Here is a 16,602-nt window from a genome sequence, read left to right as displayed (position 1 = left end):
TGAATGTAGCAGTCGGTGGGAGCGGTCAAAGCAAAGGGGATTCCTGACACAGCCGCGTGTCTCCGCCGCGCCTTTCCCAAAATGTTGAGTCTTCCAGGCAGGGAACTCGAGATTTGCCCGATATTTTTTATTTTCTCTGCACGCCATTGCAACTCGTTCGTCGTGTAGCTGTCCCACACTGCGAAAGAGTGGCAGATGAGAATTACAGAAAAATCGCAGAGTATTTACGCTATGCCCGCGAGAGCAAGCCCGTCCTGATGATCCAGATCAGTTTCGTGCTAGACTCGGTTATGCAATGTCGATTATTGGACCAAGCAAACCATATGGCAAAGGTTCTGATCGACAAGGGCACCAAATCTTTGACGTCTCGTGGGCGTCGACATTGACCCGCATGAAATGACGACAGGCCGTCAAAGGTTTCTTGGCCAAGTGGACGAGGGGGAGTGCGATTGGAGGCTGAAGCAGTTTGCTTGCTACGCTTCCAGGGCTTCGTTTTTTCGACAGGCGGTCCCCGTGGCCGTTGGCGTTGGCATCACAAACAAGAGCATGGCTGCGTTGAGGTCTGCGCGAAATTAGCTCGCAGAACAGGGCCGCCCAAAGATTGGCGAGAGGCTTTTCGCCTGCACTCGCTTTCCGCGTCGACCATGAATCCTTCTGACCGAGAGTGTGTCATGAGAATCAGGCAAGGCAGAGACAGGTGCAAATGGTGAGACGACAACGCCCTGACCTCCAGGACTTTCGCTTAGCCATCCAAACCAGGTCTAGTGCCTCTGGCAGCGACAAAACTCGACCGCCCCTTGGGTGTTGAGCTTTTGCTGCTTCCAAGAAATTGTTCAACTTTCACCCGACAGCCATCCATCATGCCCGACACGGCATGCCGTGGGTTGACCTGCATGTCTCATGAGCAGGGCGGTATCCGCTGGAAATCGGGGCCCAGAAGCAGGACGGAAATGGTGAACACCAAAACAGACGGTTCGCGAGGAATTGTGTCGCGTTCCATTGTGCTCAAATTGAAGCTGCACGATTTGAGCCGCAAGACCATGTTCCACCGGAGTCGTTGTCGCCAGTCGAACACTTTTGACCCGAAACCCGACCGCTGACTTGGGCCAGCTGTGAGTCCATAGTCAACGGATTTCTGGAACACTGCTGCAAGACCAAAGCCTGGCCTAGGATGGCGATCAGCATCTGCTCATAAGACGCGTCAAAGAGCTCCACTTGCGAAACTCGAATGGCGCAAGGCGTCATGAGCGGCTGGACCACAGAGCCGTGGTGCCGATTGGGGCATTCGGCCAGGATTCTGTGGCGGCAGGCTGCGGGCTGGAAGATGTAAGTCGGCATCGTCAGGACCTACCGTTAGCAGTGTGATGTTGGGGCTGGAGCACACAACAAGACTTGGACCAAAGTATGTTGTCGGCAACGTTTCAGCAGATGGCGGGACATTATTTACAGCCGAACGAAAGGTGCAGAGGGACCTTGTCGGACCGTGACTCTCGGGTCAAGAGACGATGGATAGTCGTAGGATTCGCACATGGTGCAAGCCTCCTCAGCCTTGCGCAGAAACGCAATTGCATCGACGTCTGGTCCACGGCCGTGGAAACATTTGTGGGCCGTCAGCTCCAGTCAGAGTCGGCTGATGTGTCTGCGCGCGTAGCGTGGGAGACAGGGCCGATGGTCTCGAACTACTGCAACATTTTCTGCATGAAATTCGGTAGACTGGCAGTAGTTGGCACCCAGCCCGACGAACGTGAAAGAAAGGCAGATTGGCGCATTGGTCGACGAATGGCGGGCAGCATTGCGCCCTACTGGTGACAAGGGCAAGCAAGGACAAGGACATTCCCCCAACGTCAAGCGCACGCGAGAGCGGCAGCCACTGTGTCGGCCCGTCGCCCGCTGGTGTATTGAAAACGTCCTGGAGCAGAGACTTGATCTGGCCGAAAACAGGGAGCGGAACGCGTTCAAAGAGCGGGTTGCGCCATGCAATGCGGGGGACAGGCCGAGTTCCTTTGTCAGCTGCGATGTCGGGCGGGAAACTCGTCTGAACGCCCTCTGACTGTTTGTGGGCGTTCCTCTGGCTGGGGAAGAAGCCGGGGATGGGCATGGGCATGGGGAGAGTCAGACGAGCAGACATGGTCATGGTCATGGTCATGGTCATGGACATGGACATACCTACGCCCTGCGCTTGGACCCCAATCAATTGTCAGCACCACCCACATGTAGACGCACCCATCCGTACACCCACCATCTGCGGTGACTCAATTTGACGCCGCGCTTGTCAATCACTTGCTCCGCGCCCTTGCTGCCAGCCAGAATAAAAAATATCAACAAAAAGTCTCCGCTCTACATATATCCTGAGGCTGCAAGGACCATCTCGTCGTCATCCTGTCCATCACCACCCGTCAAGAATTTCCCCCTCGTGCCCAGTGTCTTGGGCCCTTTGTGGCAGTGGGCAGTGCCGCACCTTATACTCTCCAACCGCCATCGCCATGGCCTCCATCTCCTCGACTTCCTCCAACCCGCTCGCCACCAAGATGAGGCACTTATCCATCCAGGGAAAGCCTGCCGTCGCCATCTCGCTGAACGGAGAGCATGGCTCCTACATGACTTCCTACTCCAATCTGGACAAGATCGAGGGTCAAGTTTCCATCACCGCTCCAAATGATACCCGCTTCGACGAGCTCGAAATCTCTTTGTTAGGTTCGTACTCTCTCTCTCTCTCTCTCGCCCTCATTCCCAAGTTCCTCGCTCACATCCATCACAGGCATAAGTGCAGCCTACGTTGACAAATTCAACACGGCACCGACAATGTCGGCCAGAACCGATGCAAAGCACCTTTTTCTCAAGCTTCGCCAGCCAGTTGATCAATTTGATTTGCCCTCCCCCCAAATTCTCGAGGCAGGCCGAACCTATCAGTTTCCCTTTACCTTTGTGATACCAGCCCAACTGCTTCCGCGGTCTTGCCAGAGGTTTGCCAACAACCAGATCCGCGCCGCCCATCTCCAGCTGCCGCCAAGTATGGGCGACTCTTCCGTCTCCGGCTACGGTGGAAAACTGCTAGACGATCTCACCCCCGAAATGGCCAAAGTGTCGTACAAAATCAACGTCCGCATCACGCGCGACCGACAGACGGACGAACCGCCCGTCTGCATCGTCGAGAGCAGCAAGAAGATTCGCGTGAAGCCTGCCTTTGAGGAGCAGCCCCCTCTGGCCGTGGATCCCAAGGACAGCTCTTACCGCCTGCGCGAGGAAAAGACTATCCGCAAAGGCATGCTGAAAAGTAAGCTTGGACGGTTGGTCATGGAAACTCAACAGCCTCGCGGCCTTTGTCTTCCAGGCCCACGCAACATGGATTACGGTCCAATCACCTCGTCCGCCAAAGTCACGCTTCGCTTTGATCCCGCCGACGAGACATGTGCGCCTCCCAAACTCGGCAGCCTTGCCTCGAAGCTCAGAGCAACCACCTTTTACTCGACCACACCCCGCACAAACTTTCCCAATCGCGACACCGCCTTTGTCGACTTTTCTCAAGGCATCTACTACGAAGCCGTACCGCTCTCCACGCGCTGCATGGCCGGTGCCCAGTGGGAAAAGCACTCCAGTGCTCCAGGCGTCGTGCGGCGAGACTCGGGCTGCTCGTGTTCCAGCACCAATTCGAAAAGCTCCGCCGGCCATCCTGCGGCATCTTCGACGTACACGCCTGGCTCGACATACTACACGACCACGCTCATCGTCCCTCTCCAACTGCCCGTCAACAAGACCTGGATCCCAACCTTTCACTCCTGTCTCATCTCCCGCGTGTACCGGCTCGATCTCATCCTCTCCATCAACGCCACCACCTCGCTCTCGGTTAAGGTCCCGATCCAGATTTCGTCTACGGGTAGCGTCGAGGGCAACGAGGAGCGCGCGCAGCGGGAAGAAGAAGCCGCCGTGACGCTGCAAAGGAGACTTGAAGAGGCAGAAGAGGTGGAAGCGCAAGCCGCGTTGCTGGCAGACGCCAACGAAAGCGTTTTCACAATATCTGACGAGGCTTTTCCACCTGCGTTTGAGAGTGTAGCGGCGACGGATGTACGAAGAGGAAGTCGCGGGGAAGGCGATGCGAGCGGGTCGAGGTCGAGGTCGCCCCCAGCCTACTCTGCACGTCCGCCGCCGCACACATCAAGAGAGGGCATTACCCGGAACGTATTGTTCATGGCACTTTGACCGTAACTGAAGTTCCTCCGACTCCTCTTTCAAAACCTTCTCAAAACTCGTCGACGTTTTCCACAGCGGCGAGATATTCGTCATTGTTGCCTCGTCCTTCTCCACCTCTGCCTTCACCGAAGCTTTATTTCCATGATATCCCCCTTTGGTTTCCTCTCCTTTTCTTGCCTTCCCAAATTAGTTTGTTACTTTCTTTTCGGCATCGGGTCCGGCGCACCACAGGCAGGCATCAAATTGGGCCAACGTTTCGACTCGGGACTCCGTTTTCTTTGGTTTGGTCTGGTTCAGAACAGGACGGGGCAGGACAGGACAGGATAGGACAGGACAGGACAGGCAGGGTACAGGCTTTGCAATAAGATATCAGACATGTATACCGCGCATAGACATAAACTGGAACGGCCGGGCTTGGGTTGGTGGGTGGACGGCGTTGCGGTGGGAGTTTGTCGTTTCGAGGGAGCTTGCTCGCTGGCCGGTTTGGACAAATCTTTCTAGTATATGTTTTGAGGTATTGTTGTAACCACTCTCCGCTCCGGCTGTGTATGTGGAACCCACCGCCGCACGCACATACATACGTCAGTCCCATCCATCCATCCATCCATACTCCCATATCCACGCCCTTACAGCGGCGGGGGGCAGCGGCCCGCGAACGAGCGGAAGGGTGGGCGGCGGGGCGGGCATTGAAGCACCCACCTTACCATAATGCAGTGTATCCTCCATGGTACCTCGCCTACATGCCTGCCTCACTGGCCTTAGCTACATACCTTCCTTAGACGTCTGGCAAACCGAAACCGAGAAACCAACCGATCAGCCGCTCAGCCAACCGGCCAGTACCAGCCTGCGCATCTAAGTGTCTGTTGTCGTGGGATACATGCAGCAGGTCGGTCGATAGGTAGGCGGAAGCATTCCCCCAAAGCCCTACACACATGAGCAAGCAGCAGCGGAATAATCGCCCACCCGCTCGCCTCCTCGCCCGCTCGTCTACTGACGCAATTGCACCGATTGCGCTGCCTACATCACACAGTGACGGCATTTATAAGCAAGCACGGGAAGGACGAGTCACAAGCGAATGCGTGTGGTCGTGGTGGTGATTAAGTTTCTGGGTGTTCGGCGCTTTAGCTTTGATAGATAGATAGACAGATAGATAGGCGGGCGGGAAGGCCGATGCGAGGCGATGCGAGGGCAGGGCAGGGCAGCGGCAAGGGAAGGGAAAGGAACCGAAAGGCTGCGAGTCATTTGGATTGCTGTGCCGGACCTGGGCGTCCACGCAGGGAGTCGAGTCCTGTCTTGGTGAGTCTGATGACACGGGTTGAGAGAGTGATGCAGGTGCTGCTGCTGCCGTAGTAGAGGTGCAAAATAGATAACTCCATTCGTCGCTCGCCTCCGCGCTTTTGTCTATGCAACATACTTACATCAACACGCCTCCACTCTTTTCATGGCTTCGTTCAACTCAAGACACCATAGGTAGGCATCTAGCCAGCCCCGCCGACCCTTCCTTGGACAGGAAGCGGCAGTACCCCTGACGATCGCCAACCTTCAAAGCCAAAAAACCGTCGCCGCGCTCAAGCCGCGCTACCGCCGGCGGCGGCTTGATCCATCTGCGCCAACCGTATGCTAACGGCCCTCCTGTGAGCCTCGAGCTCCTCGACCTTGGCCAGCTGCATGACGGCCTGGCCGACGTTGCGCAGGCCCTCGGCCGTCAGGTTGGAGCTGGTGATGTGCTTGACGTAGGAGCCGAGGTTGACGCCCGAGTACTGCTTTGCGTAGCCGTACGTAGCTGCACATTGTGTTAGCAAAAGGGACGTGACGCAACAAAGTGTGTACGTGTGTCGACTGTGGAGTGGGTGATTGAGGGAGGAATTGCGACTTACGCAAACTGTGGTTGACACCCGCCGAGTAGTCGCCCACACTCTCAGGGGTCCAGGGGCCAACAAACACACTACCAGCGTTGTAGACCAGCTCGGCGACCTTCTCTGCCTCCCTAACCTGCAGGATCAAGTGCTCGGGTGCGTACATGTTGCTGAGCGTCATGGCCTCGTCGATGTCCTTGACGACGAGCGTGACGCTGTGATCGATGGCGCCGCGCACAATATCCACGCGGGGCAGCGCCATGGCCTGCTTGTGCAGCTCGTCCTCAATCGCCTGAAGCCCCTGTTCATTGAGGTCAACGGCAATGAGCACAACCTGCGAGTCGACGCCGTGCTCGGCCTGTGACAGCAAGTCGCTGGCAACAAAGGCCGGGTTGGCGGACGAGTCGGCAATGACCAGGACCTCAGAGGGACCGGCCGGCATGTCGATGCTGACGCCAGCGCTGGTGTCGTTGGAAACAATCATCTTGGCTGCCGTGACGAATTGGTTGCCCGGTCCGAGGATCTTGTCGACCTTGGTGACGCTTTCGGTGCCGTACGCCATTGCAGCAACGGCTTGAGCACCGCCGGCCAGCACGATACTCTCAGCGCCAACCTTGGATGCAGCGTACACCACCTCAGGGGTAATGGACCCATCGGCGCGGGGCGGAGTTGCGATGACAATGTTCTTGCACCCAGCAACCATGGCCGGCACGCCGAGCATCAGCGCGGTCGAGGGAAGCACAGCAGTGCCACCAGGGACGTAGAGGCCGACGCGCTCAATGGGACGCACAAATCGCGAGCACACCACGCCAGGCATCGTTTCGACGTGGAGTGGCTTCTCGTCTTTTTGTGCGGCGTGGAACTTGCGAATGTTCTCGAACGAGATGTCAATGGCAGAGATGGTCTCGGGAGGGAGTTGCATCATGCTGCGGGGGAAGGGTGCCCTGAGCACAGGAGAGGTCAAGGAGGTTGCCTTTTCAAACTTGTGAGTGTATTCAAGAACCGCTGCGTCGCCGCGCTCACGAATATTTTGGATGATGGGGTTGACTATGCCGAGGATTCTGTCGGCGGAGCGCTGCGAGGGACGCTGAAGGGCCTTTTCGACCGTCTCTGGGGTGTGCTCAGTCGTCACGATTCGCCGCATCTTGATCCGGCCATCCTGCGTTCCAGCGGGATCTTCTTTGCTCTTGGGGATAGAGGCAGCCTCCTTGACCTGCTCTTTGGCCTCAGTCTCCTTGGATGCTCCGTTGGCAACGCCGAGCTTCTCGGCCCAAGGTCCCTTCGCATCGCCCTTTCTCCGCTTGACCTTGATGCTCTTTGCGTCCAGATTTTTCTCCACGTCCTCAAGCCTGACTCCTGAGGCGACACACTTGGCCAGAGCAAAGTAGAAAAGATCCGCAGCTTCGAAAGCCACTTCCTGCTGAGTCTTGGCCTCGACCAATTCTTGTGCCTCCTCCATGATCTTCGCCTTGAGAAGTTGTGGGTCATTGAAGAGCCGTGCCGTGTAGGATCCTTCCGGAGCCGAAGCCTTGCGGCTCTGGAGAGTCTGTTGCAGCTTGGACAAGCCCTTGTAGTGACCGAAGCATGTTGCGGTGGCGAGGTGGCAGAAACCTAGTTGACGTGTTAGTGAAAGAAAGGCGCGCGACCAAGTTAAAACCAACCTCTGCCCTTTTGCCTGACGACAAAGCGGAGGCAGTCGGAATCACAGTCCAGGGAAACCTTTACAAGCTCCTGGACGTCTCCACTGCTCTCGCCCTTGTACCACAGGCCCCTCTTCCTGCTCTGGTAAACGCCGCGACCTGTCCGCAGACTCTCTTGTACACTCTCCTCGCTGCTGTATACGAGACCGAGTGCTACGCCCCTCTCATCGGTGACCAGAGTCGTAAACAGTCCATCAGTCCTGTCGCTCGTCGCATTGGCCAATACAATTGATCCAACGGGAAGGAGCTCAGGCTCCGCCTTGGGGTCAATGGTCAGAAGCTCCGCGGGCACGATGGGAGTGGACGCATTCTTGGCCACTGCCAGCACATGCTCGAGCGTGGGCTGCGCAAACGAGGTGAAGACCTCGGGCCTGTCCGTTCCATACTCGTGCAGCCACGCCGCCTCCGAGTCCACGTCGCGCACGTACTCAGCGTATATGGCAACCGTGGTGCCAGAAATGGCATCCACAACTTCCTCCTTGGATTGTCCGAAGATACAGAGCACGATGCGGTCGAAGTTGACGTTGGGGACTTGCTTGAGCTGCGCCAGCTGGGGCAGGCTCACGAATATTTTGGCCGCGCCGGAGTCGAGGAGGGAGACGAGGTCGGAGACGTCGGTAAGCAAGGAGGCGTCAAAGTGAGTCTCGAATAGACCCAGGGTCTGCTGCAAGTACGTGAATGCATCGTCGACCGTTTCTGGCGTGACTTTGGTAAAAACCCCACCAATGTAGGACAAGGCCTTGAGATCGAGGCCCCGCGCAGGACTGGCGTAATTCTTGAGGTCAATTGAAGGCAGCAGAGGGAAGGCCATGGTGATGGAATTGAGCCCTGGAGCTTGAGCGGGGGGACTCGAGACTCAAGTGGGATGAGTGGCACTGGTAATGTATGAGTCGGAGGTTTTTGTCGCGGGCCATGACACCGCGGGATTGGCCGGGTGGGGTCGCAAATCGCTCGGCGCGCAGAGGCCGCCTTTGTAACTGCACAACGATGACTCGCCTGACATCACCACCAGACATCTGCTGACTTTTATTCGTTGTTGACTCAACTGTGTCTGGTTCACTCAGCGAATCCTTTGGTTGCGTCTCTACCATGTCAAAGAATCAATTATGCGCAACCGCTCCACGTACGTACAATTTTTCGAGGACAAGAAACGCTCACCCCGCGTCAAAATAATTCCTGTACAGACAGCTGCAGCTTCCTGTCGAACTGTGGCCAATCAAACCCTTGGTGAACCTGTCAGAGATATGCCCCTTCGGCTCGCAGTCTGGAACATCGTTTCGAGCCGCAATGCGCTGTTCGACGCGTGCAGCAAATGGCCAGGCTGCTTCAAGTGGACTGATGCCATTTGAAGTCGTATTCGACGTCGCTGGGTAGCTCTTCGGCTTTTTGGTGTACAAAGAAGCAACGAATGTAGTCTTGTTGTAAAAACAAACCGCCTTGGAAGCGTCATCCGTGAGGTCGGTGGACGGACTCACTCTCTTGTCCACAACCAATTGAAACTCATAGCGCTCGCTGTCCTGGCCTCCGTCAATCAATTTCAGGTCCGCATTCGAGAACACTATCAAAGCCGAGTTGGCCGCCGACGAAATGTGGTAGATCCCTTCGGAGCTAGGCGATATGACCCAATGGAAGGTTGTCATCGATCTCACCGGATCTTCATCATAACTTTTGTAAGGGTAGCAGCTCCAAGTGTCTCGAACACTGGTGCATCCTCTCTGCACACTATCAAGGAAGGTGGTAAAGGTGTAAGAGCCGACCGGGAATTTGTCGTTGGAGGCGATTGTCGCGTTCGTCGCATTCGTCGACCCGGGAATCATTGGCGCGTTGCTATTGGCGCCCCCTACGCTCGAGGCTGAGACAGTGTCTCGTGAATCACTTGGAGACTTTTCGCTGCCGACCCGTCAGCACGGAGTTGGTACATCGATCATGCAAGATCCGCAACACATACTCGGAAAACTTCTTCTTCAAACCTACTGACAAGCCAACAACTAGAGCAACTATGGCCGCAATTGTTATCGAAACTACGAGGCACCGCCTGCGATAAATGCGCCGTCTCTCAGCGCAGTCATCCCCAGATGCCTCGATCTTGAGCTCCACTTTGAGCACCGATCCAGCAGTAAAGGTTGTGCGGCATGATGGAGTATTTGGAGCAGGCGTAATGTCGGTCGAGGACCTATCGTTGATGTTGGTCGAAGAAGGCGGTCGTATCAGCGGATCATCGCGTTCGGGACTATCCACTATTTTTGACAGTCGCAGACCCGCAGGTGTCCTTAGACGTTTCTCTGCTGGTGCATCGGCCTCCGTGTTGACCGATTCTCGAGATAGCTTGCGCCTTAGCCAATTCTTCATGGCCACAATCTACCCAGTCGCGTCAATGACGGGTTGCTCCAAGGAAGCAGGGTTGAGACAGGACAGTGTCGACCGAGGACAAGAATGAAGAAAGACAGGCAGCAGAGACTCCAAAGAGTCGTCAACTCAACGACACATGGCGTTTCCTGACTTCAGAACGCAGACGCTAAAGGTGTCAGCCTTCTCGTCGGTGTGGTCAACATATAATCGATTCGAGATGCTGCAATGACAATCTGAGAATAGAATGAGTCGATGAGATGAGGCGAGAAGTATGTGAGAATTGGTCGCAATGGCACTTGAAGCTAGAAAGCGGCAGTCGACAGGGCACCTGGGGGAGCGCGAGTCGTTGCGCTGATGGAACGATGCGGAACAGAGGCATCAGGCCGCCAAACGCGGCGGTCGAGTGCGATTGCAAGTGAACGGCAGATTCCATCAGGGCGGGGTCTGCAGAGGCTGAAACGAATGTTTGTTTGAGGGATGTTGTGGGAAACCCGAGGTGGCAGGCAAGATGTGAGTGCGATGCAGATGGTGTAGGTGGTGCCTCGGGTCTCTCCGCTAGCGCAGCCCCTCGCGGCCTGGCTCGATCGTCAGCCATGGAGAAACCGTTGACCCGGTTCACTCCACTCCAGGCCAACAACACTCTCTCCTCGCCATCTCGACGATCTCAATCCTTGTTATCTGTCGCTCTTCGTCCTCCTTGCAACCGTCCCTGTCTGCGCCTGCGCTGTTTGGTCCTCGTCTTCCATTCAAAACGTCATCTGGTAGAGTCTTCATCCGACGGATATTCCCTGGAGGAACATCGCCTCGAACCTCGGAAAGGACAAGGTTGGTTTGCAACTGGAAATAAAAAAGCCGTGCAGTCTTTACGTCTACCCATTCAGATCTTTTCGGTGAGGCAACAACCCGCGATCGACGGTCTCTTGATGCCTCGTTGCTCAAGATGGCCTTGAGACTCGCCAGACATTAAGTCTGTCATCGGCCTATCTTCCACACTCCTCTCCATTATTTCTTTCCTTGCGTGCACCACTCATAGTCCTTCTCTCACTAGTTCTTTTGCATGGCTCTCGATGGTCCCCGCCTACAATCTCCGCTTCCGACGGTTTCTCCTCCGCTGCTCGGCGCTCCGCTACGACTCCTCCAAGAAAACAATGTTTTCCTACCTTGTCCTTGATCACGTCTTCTCAGATCTGTGTGTTAAGCGCCAGAACTGCTCCCAAGTCTCTATCCACAACAAACATGAACGCGTTCTATATTCCTCCTTTGGGAATCATGGATAGTTTCTGTATCTCCTTGTTCAAGTCACTTCCAATGTCTATGTTTCTGCAAGGCTTTTTGCCACAGATCAATTTCCTATGTTCATTCGATTGCATGTGCTAGCATTTGAACTTGCAGATGGTCCATCACAGCAGGCCAGGAGATGTCGATATGTGAAAGCGAAGAAGCTGAGCGGTTCCCCACCCCTCTGGCCTTGTCGACAGATTGTTCTCAATGTTTTGTAGCATTACGGCGACGACGTAAGTCTCCGGCGCAGGTCTCCGGCGCAGGTCTCCGGCGTAGGTCTCCAACCCAAAAAAAATTCTTCCGCTGTACAAAACCACAGCCATCCACCTACCCGACGAACTCCCACCATCACCCCCTCGCACGTGATCATGGCCACCCCTCAGCAAATGACCCTCCACATGGAGGACATTGCATGCGATTCTAGCCATGTCCCTAGAGTCATTGGCTACGTCCTCGACCAAGACGTTGCCCAGTGGCTGCAGGAAGTTGGCGAGAAGTACATGGCCAAGGTCGCAGAGCTTCAACCAGGTTAGTAACTACCACACAGTTCCTGCTTACCGCAACTACTGCGATACTCTACATATGCGTTGTCAGAGCTCAGCCTGTAGGTCGCTAATTGTAGACGTCCAGGTGCGCTTATTTTCGGTGTCAAGTACAGGTTTGACCGCCTGCCCGCTGGATATTCGCTTTGGGCCAAAGAGCGCAGCGACGGCACCAGGAGCGACAAGTACCTGTACGGCCATCCTCAGAGCCGGCCCTTTACTTCTCAGAAGCAGTTCGTCGAGCACCTGTTGCACCACCTCTACCATCGCGGCCAGGCCAACACCTGTCCTTGCAAAGCCTGTCGCCCGCCCACGACTGCTCCTCGGACTCCAACCGTGAACAGGATCACCACCGGCATGGCAAACCTGACCACCGCAACCCCGCCTCCCGCCATGTCTGCTGCCAACGCTGCCGCTGCCGCGATGGCTGCTGCCGCTGCCTCTGCCCCTCCGCCTCCGCCTGGCGCTGTCGTCTACGGCTGCCCTCTTCCACCGGGTTCTTGGGGCGCCATGCCGCCCGACGCGCCGCATGGCCCGGCCTGGTACGACAAAGAGTTCGAGAAGCGCATGGCGAAGCTCAAGCCCTGGCTCCACATCTACGACACCCACATGCCCGGCAAACACTGCGAGTGGTGCCCTAAGCTCTCCAAGGTAGACTACTGCACCTGCTGCCGTCGCTTCTACCACGCGCGCAGTGCCGACACGACTGTGCCCCACTACGAGGGAAAGTGAGCTTCGGGCCACTCGGTAAGCATCATGTGATGAAAGCACTTGAGAATGCTGGATTAACACCAGAGGCAGACCCGTTCGGCAGCTGGAGGTCTCGATTGAGGGTTTCGGATTTGGGTTCTCGCGGGAATCATTCTGGGTAAGTCAAATTCACATCCATTCTCTACTTTTCTAACCCGCAACCTAGGTGGTTCTTGACAAGAAGGTTTCGACAAGCAGCCGCCACACGGGTTTCGACTGCAGGACCAGGTCTTTACGAACGTCATTGGGCATTGGAAGCAAGGTCTCGACACGGGGTCATTCGTCATTCAGCATTCGGCATTGAGCATACGGGGCTGGAGTCACTGGCGAAGGGCATCATACGGGAAAACGGAGTTACAGATACCATGGCCTCGGTTGAGGAAGCTGACGGCTCGTTGCATCATCACGAGTCCGCCATGCGGCTATAAATGGGATAAAATCAGGTTCTTTACTACATTCCACGTGTGCCGTGACGAGGTGGAGTCAGGATGCTGGGCGGTTGACTCGGCCATACGTGAGCACTGACAGGCCGGGCCGGGAGCGGTGATGGCTGGGAGCTGGGAGCCGGGCGGACAAGCTACTGCGCCACAAAGCAACCATGCAGGCCGCACAAGATCAAAAGGTAATCGAGTACCTGCATCGAGCTTGTGCTTGCGTCAGACGGGGGATTTGTTTCGTCGGATGCGTGTTTCGAGGGCCCGGGAAGCACAGTAAACACGGCGTTCCAAGCCCCAGCGCGCCTCTGCGGGCACACCCGGCGAACTACGCACCGTTGTTGGTTCGTTCGTTTCGTGCCAGCGTCTCAGCAATCCTCTCCACCGCAACTATCCACCTCGCTGCGCAAACTTCGCCCACCGCCCTACGCACTGTCGCCCTCCTGCGCCTCCGCTCCGCTCTGCTCTGGCCCGGTCCAAGCCTCTCTCCTTGAGCTCACGTCCCCTCGTCTTTAAGCGACCACTCTCCTCGCCCCTTCCGCCTCGCTGAGCCATATGGAGCTTTCGCTGCAATCGTCTAGGGTCAGGTTGGAGCTGCATTCCTCGCTTGCCCACCACCATGGAGAGTCCTCGCGGAACCGTACACGCCACCACCACCGACGCCCATAGTCGCATTCCTCAATGCTGCTGCGGCAACTCCGACTGCCCATACCTCTCCCACAACGGCCATCTTCTCGAGGGTCTCGAGCGCGACGTTCAGACAGCCGCCCAACTCGGTCAGGTACGCGCCCATCATCCTCCCTTGGTTCAACAAAGCCTCCTCCCTCGTTTCCGCGTGTGACGATCGCAACACGCCCCAGACCAAGCCCTCATTTTAAACACCTTCATCTGGGGCTCAGGCGCTCAGCTGATCGGTCCTTTGGTCGAGTCAGCCGGCCCTATAACCTATTTTGCTCCCTAACGCCAAGATGTTATCCACGCTGAACTTCAGCTTGCAGGCCCTCCTCCAACGCCATGAAGCCTACATAGCCGACAGCGAGGCCGAGCGCCGACGAATGGCTGTCAAAATCGAAGAACTCGAACGCGAGAAGGCGGACCTCGAGTCCAAAAATGCCCAGTCCATCCAGGAGAACCGCGACCTCCTCGACCAGCTCGAGGCCATGAACAACGCCGTCGCGGACTCGGACAAGCGTATAGCGGACCTCTCCAAGCACCTGTCTTCGACCCAGGACGAACTTACGCGGCTTTCGAACCAAGCCTCGAGGACCGAGACCCTTGAAAGGCAATTGGCCAGCCTGGAGAAGGAACAAGTCGATCTGCAGTCAAGACTTTCCAGCACAGCAGGGGACGGCAAGTCGGCAGTCCAGAGATGGCGCAAAGCCGAGCGGATCATCAACGAGCTCCAGGAACAGATTGAGCGCATCGAACGCGAGTCTCGAGAAGAGCGCGAACGCCATGTCGAAATCGTGGGCCGCATGGAAAGGAGACGGGCCGTGGAGAAAGAGCTCGAGACAGCTGCGGGAAGGTTGAAAGGCGCTGCTGCCGCCAAGGTCGCCCAAAGCAAAACCGACACCAATGTGGTGTCACATTTTGTCAAGGACATTTTACAGGACAACGCGAACTTGCAGATTGGTATTGTGGAACTTCGGGACATGCTCACAAACGCAAACGAAGAGGTCGAAAGGTTACGGGAACAACTGATGCTTCATCAACCACTTGATGAACCATGCGAAGGCGATGGGGGCGCGCCAAATCTCCAGAACGAACTTGGGTTTGACCCAGAAGTCACCAGTCCTAAGAGCCCAGAGAGGAGCCCATGCCATCTACCCCAAGAACACCACGTACACCACCATCTCCACTTGACTTCCGAGGCATCCAAGGACGCGCCAAAAAAGAGAAGCAACCTGCAACGCCGGCCGTCGAAGAAGAAGCGCACTCCACTGGCTCCTGGTCAATTCGCACCCACTACCAACCACACTCCACAGTCATCCATTTCTGCCCCAAGGCCGTCTTCTCCGTGCACGGCTGCCAGCATTCTTTCCCATACTTCAGTAACTATACCCAGTCATCGTTCAAACCATCGTCATCATTGGTCGATCCAAAGCCAGCAGACCGGGGCCTCGGTGGCTTCATCGGTACCGAGCTCCCCGTTCGAAGCATCTCGCCGGACCTCGTCCATCTTTGATCGCATCTTTAGCGATTGTGGTCAGGACTCCTCGCGTCCAACAAGTCCGGAAAGCAATGATGACCCTGGATCTCCTGTATATTCGCCTATCAAGGGAGGCATCCTCACCCATGGAATTAATAGGACCAGCACGATGCCTGTCACCATGCGCTCTCTAAAATCTCCCACCACTACGCAGGCTCCGCAGAAGCTTTCACTCAGAATCCCAGAAGAAGACCTCGCCATTCCCGAGGAAGTTTGCGAGCCCATCACCCAAAACGAGCCTCTGCCGGAGGCTCAAGCTCCCGAGCTGAACGGAGAAACTTATTCGACGCTCAGGCGACAAAGCTCTCACGAGTCATTACTCTCAGTATCCGGCATGGATATCCATACGCTACAGTCACGCCCATCACAGATATTCTTTGCGCCCAGCTCCCCGTCCAAGCTCGCGCGTGGTAGTCTGTCCAGCATGACAGCGCGCCCCAGCCTTTCTTACAAGCACGACACGGACGCTCTTAGCTCGTACCAGAGTCTCTTGTCGAATTCCAATAATAATCGGCGTCGTTCGAGCGCTGCAAGCCGACCTGGATCTAGGAATTCCAACGCCAGCACTAGCGTCGGCAAGCGTATTGGAGGCTGGGTGTTCGGAAAATGGGGTGCCGCGCCCACACCAACGCCTTCAACTCCTGATGAGGATGACCCTCAGCCTCCGGCAACGGCAACGTCGGAGACAAGAGCGAGCGATGCTGGCACGCCGGACGCGCCAATGTCGACAGCCGAAGATGCGACACCGACACCTACCAGACCAGCTACAGCTTCCTCAACATCCAGCAGCAAAGCGCGACTTCGCGCCTCTGGGGTCAATCAACTTGGTGCTGTGCCAGGCATGCGGACCGAGCCAGTCTCGGTGCCGCCTCCGGCGTTACAGAACCAACCGACGACGCCAAAAAACTCGATAGTGCAGACAAGCGATGTCGACGTCGATGCACTGGGAGAGTGCCTAGCGGAGGCTGGCGACAGTCCCGCAAAGTTGCGCAAAGAAGCAGACGTCGTCGAAGCAAAAGATGTCAAAACAGGGGGCGCTCTGCCAGGCCTCCCAATCCTACGCGTCAACAGTATGGCACTGCTGTGATGACGGCAAAGGGTGAGGATTGTTGAGATACACCTGCTCGGCCATTCTCGTATTTGTTTCGACTGCTCCATTGCACTGCGTCATATCATTAGATCTTTTGTGTTCGCACACAGCACACGCATCTTTGTCCTGCGGCGTGTCTGCCATGTACTATACCTCACCGTCTTTTTTGGATAGCCAGCTGCTCCTGCCAACAGTGTCCTTGA

At 56.3% G+C, this 16,602-nt stretch overlaps 6 protein-coding genes across 6 annotated transcripts; 3 read left to right on the top strand and 3 right to left on the bottom strand.

Annotated features, from left to right (window-relative positions):
* Positions 1 to 1,440: 1,440 nt before the first annotated feature.
* Positions 1,441 to 2,483, bottom strand: J3D65DRAFT_168019 (uncharacterized protein). Its single transcript, XM_066794224.1, has one exon. The coding sequence runs from the start codon at positions 2,162 to 2,164 to the stop codon at positions 1,544 to 1,546; it is 621 nt and encodes a 206-aa protein (XP_066649938.1). The 5' UTR covers positions 2,165 to 2,483; the 3' UTR covers positions 1,441 to 1,543.
* J3D65DRAFT_168169 (uncharacterized protein) lies at positions 2,325 to 4,580 on the top strand. The gene is made up of 2 exons (XM_066794227.1): positions 2,325 to 2,694; positions 2,759 to 4,580. Exons 1-2 carry the CDS (start codon positions 2,484 to 2,486, stop codon positions 4,195 to 4,197), a joined length of 1,650 nt encoding a protein of 549 aa, XP_066649937.1. The 5' UTR covers positions 2,325 to 2,483; the 3' UTR covers positions 4,198 to 4,580.
* Positions 4,581 to 5,558: 978 nt separating this feature from the next.
* J3D65DRAFT_642131 (histidine biosynthesis trifunctional protein) lies at positions 5,559 to 8,619 on the bottom strand. The gene is made up of 3 exons (XM_066801958.1): positions 7,706 to 8,619; positions 6,066 to 7,655; positions 5,559 to 5,971 (listed from the first exon to the last, which is right to left on the bottom strand). Exons 1-3 carry the CDS (start codon positions 8,553 to 8,555, stop codon positions 5,757 to 5,759), a joined length of 2,655 nt encoding a protein of 884 aa, XP_066649936.1. The 5' UTR covers positions 8,556 to 8,619; the 3' UTR covers positions 5,559 to 5,756.
* A 77-nt stretch (positions 8,620 to 8,696) lies between these two features.
* J3D65DRAFT_168057 (uncharacterized protein) lies at positions 8,697 to 10,191 on the bottom strand. Its single transcript, XM_066794226.1, has 2 exons — positions 9,693 to 10,191; positions 8,697 to 9,634 (listed from the first exon to the last, which is right to left on the bottom strand). The coding sequence occupies exons 1-2, from the start codon at positions 10,091 to 10,093 to the stop codon at positions 8,899 to 8,901; spliced, it is 1,137 nt and encodes a 378-aa protein (XP_066649935.1). The 5' UTR covers positions 10,094 to 10,191; the 3' UTR covers positions 8,697 to 8,898.
* Positions 10,192 to 11,482: 1,291 nt separating this feature from the next.
* On the top strand, positions 11,483 to 13,018 carry J3D65DRAFT_168009 (uncharacterized protein). Its single transcript, XM_066794223.1, has 3 exons — positions 11,483 to 11,902; positions 12,005 to 12,784; positions 12,833 to 13,018. Exons 1-2 carry the CDS (start codon positions 11,743 to 11,745, stop codon positions 12,646 to 12,648), a joined length of 804 nt encoding a protein of 267 aa, XP_066649934.1. The 5' UTR covers positions 11,483 to 11,742; the 3' UTR covers positions 12,649 to 12,784; positions 12,833 to 13,018.
* A 319-nt stretch (positions 13,019 to 13,337) lies between these two features.
* Positions 13,338 to 16,436, top strand: J3D65DRAFT_167967 (uncharacterized protein). Its single transcript, XM_066794222.1, has 2 exons — positions 13,338 to 13,881; positions 14,099 to 16,436. Exons 1-2 carry the CDS (start codon positions 13,720 to 13,722, stop codon positions 16,394 to 16,396), a joined length of 2,460 nt encoding a protein of 819 aa, XP_066649933.1. The 5' UTR covers positions 13,338 to 13,719; the 3' UTR covers positions 16,397 to 16,436.
* The last annotated feature ends 166 nt before the right edge of the window (positions 16,437 to 16,602 follow it).

Source organism: Phyllosticta citribraziliensis (genome assembly GCF_038025025.1).
Source record: "Phyllosticta citribraziliensis strain CPC 17464 chromosome Unknown J3D65scaffold_16, whole genome shotgun sequence".
Classification (NCBI taxonomy): Eukaryota; Fungi; Ascomycota; class Dothideomycetes; order Botryosphaeriales; family Phyllostictaceae; genus Phyllosticta; species Phyllosticta citribraziliensis.
This window is presented reverse-complemented; position numbering and strand designations above follow the sequence as displayed.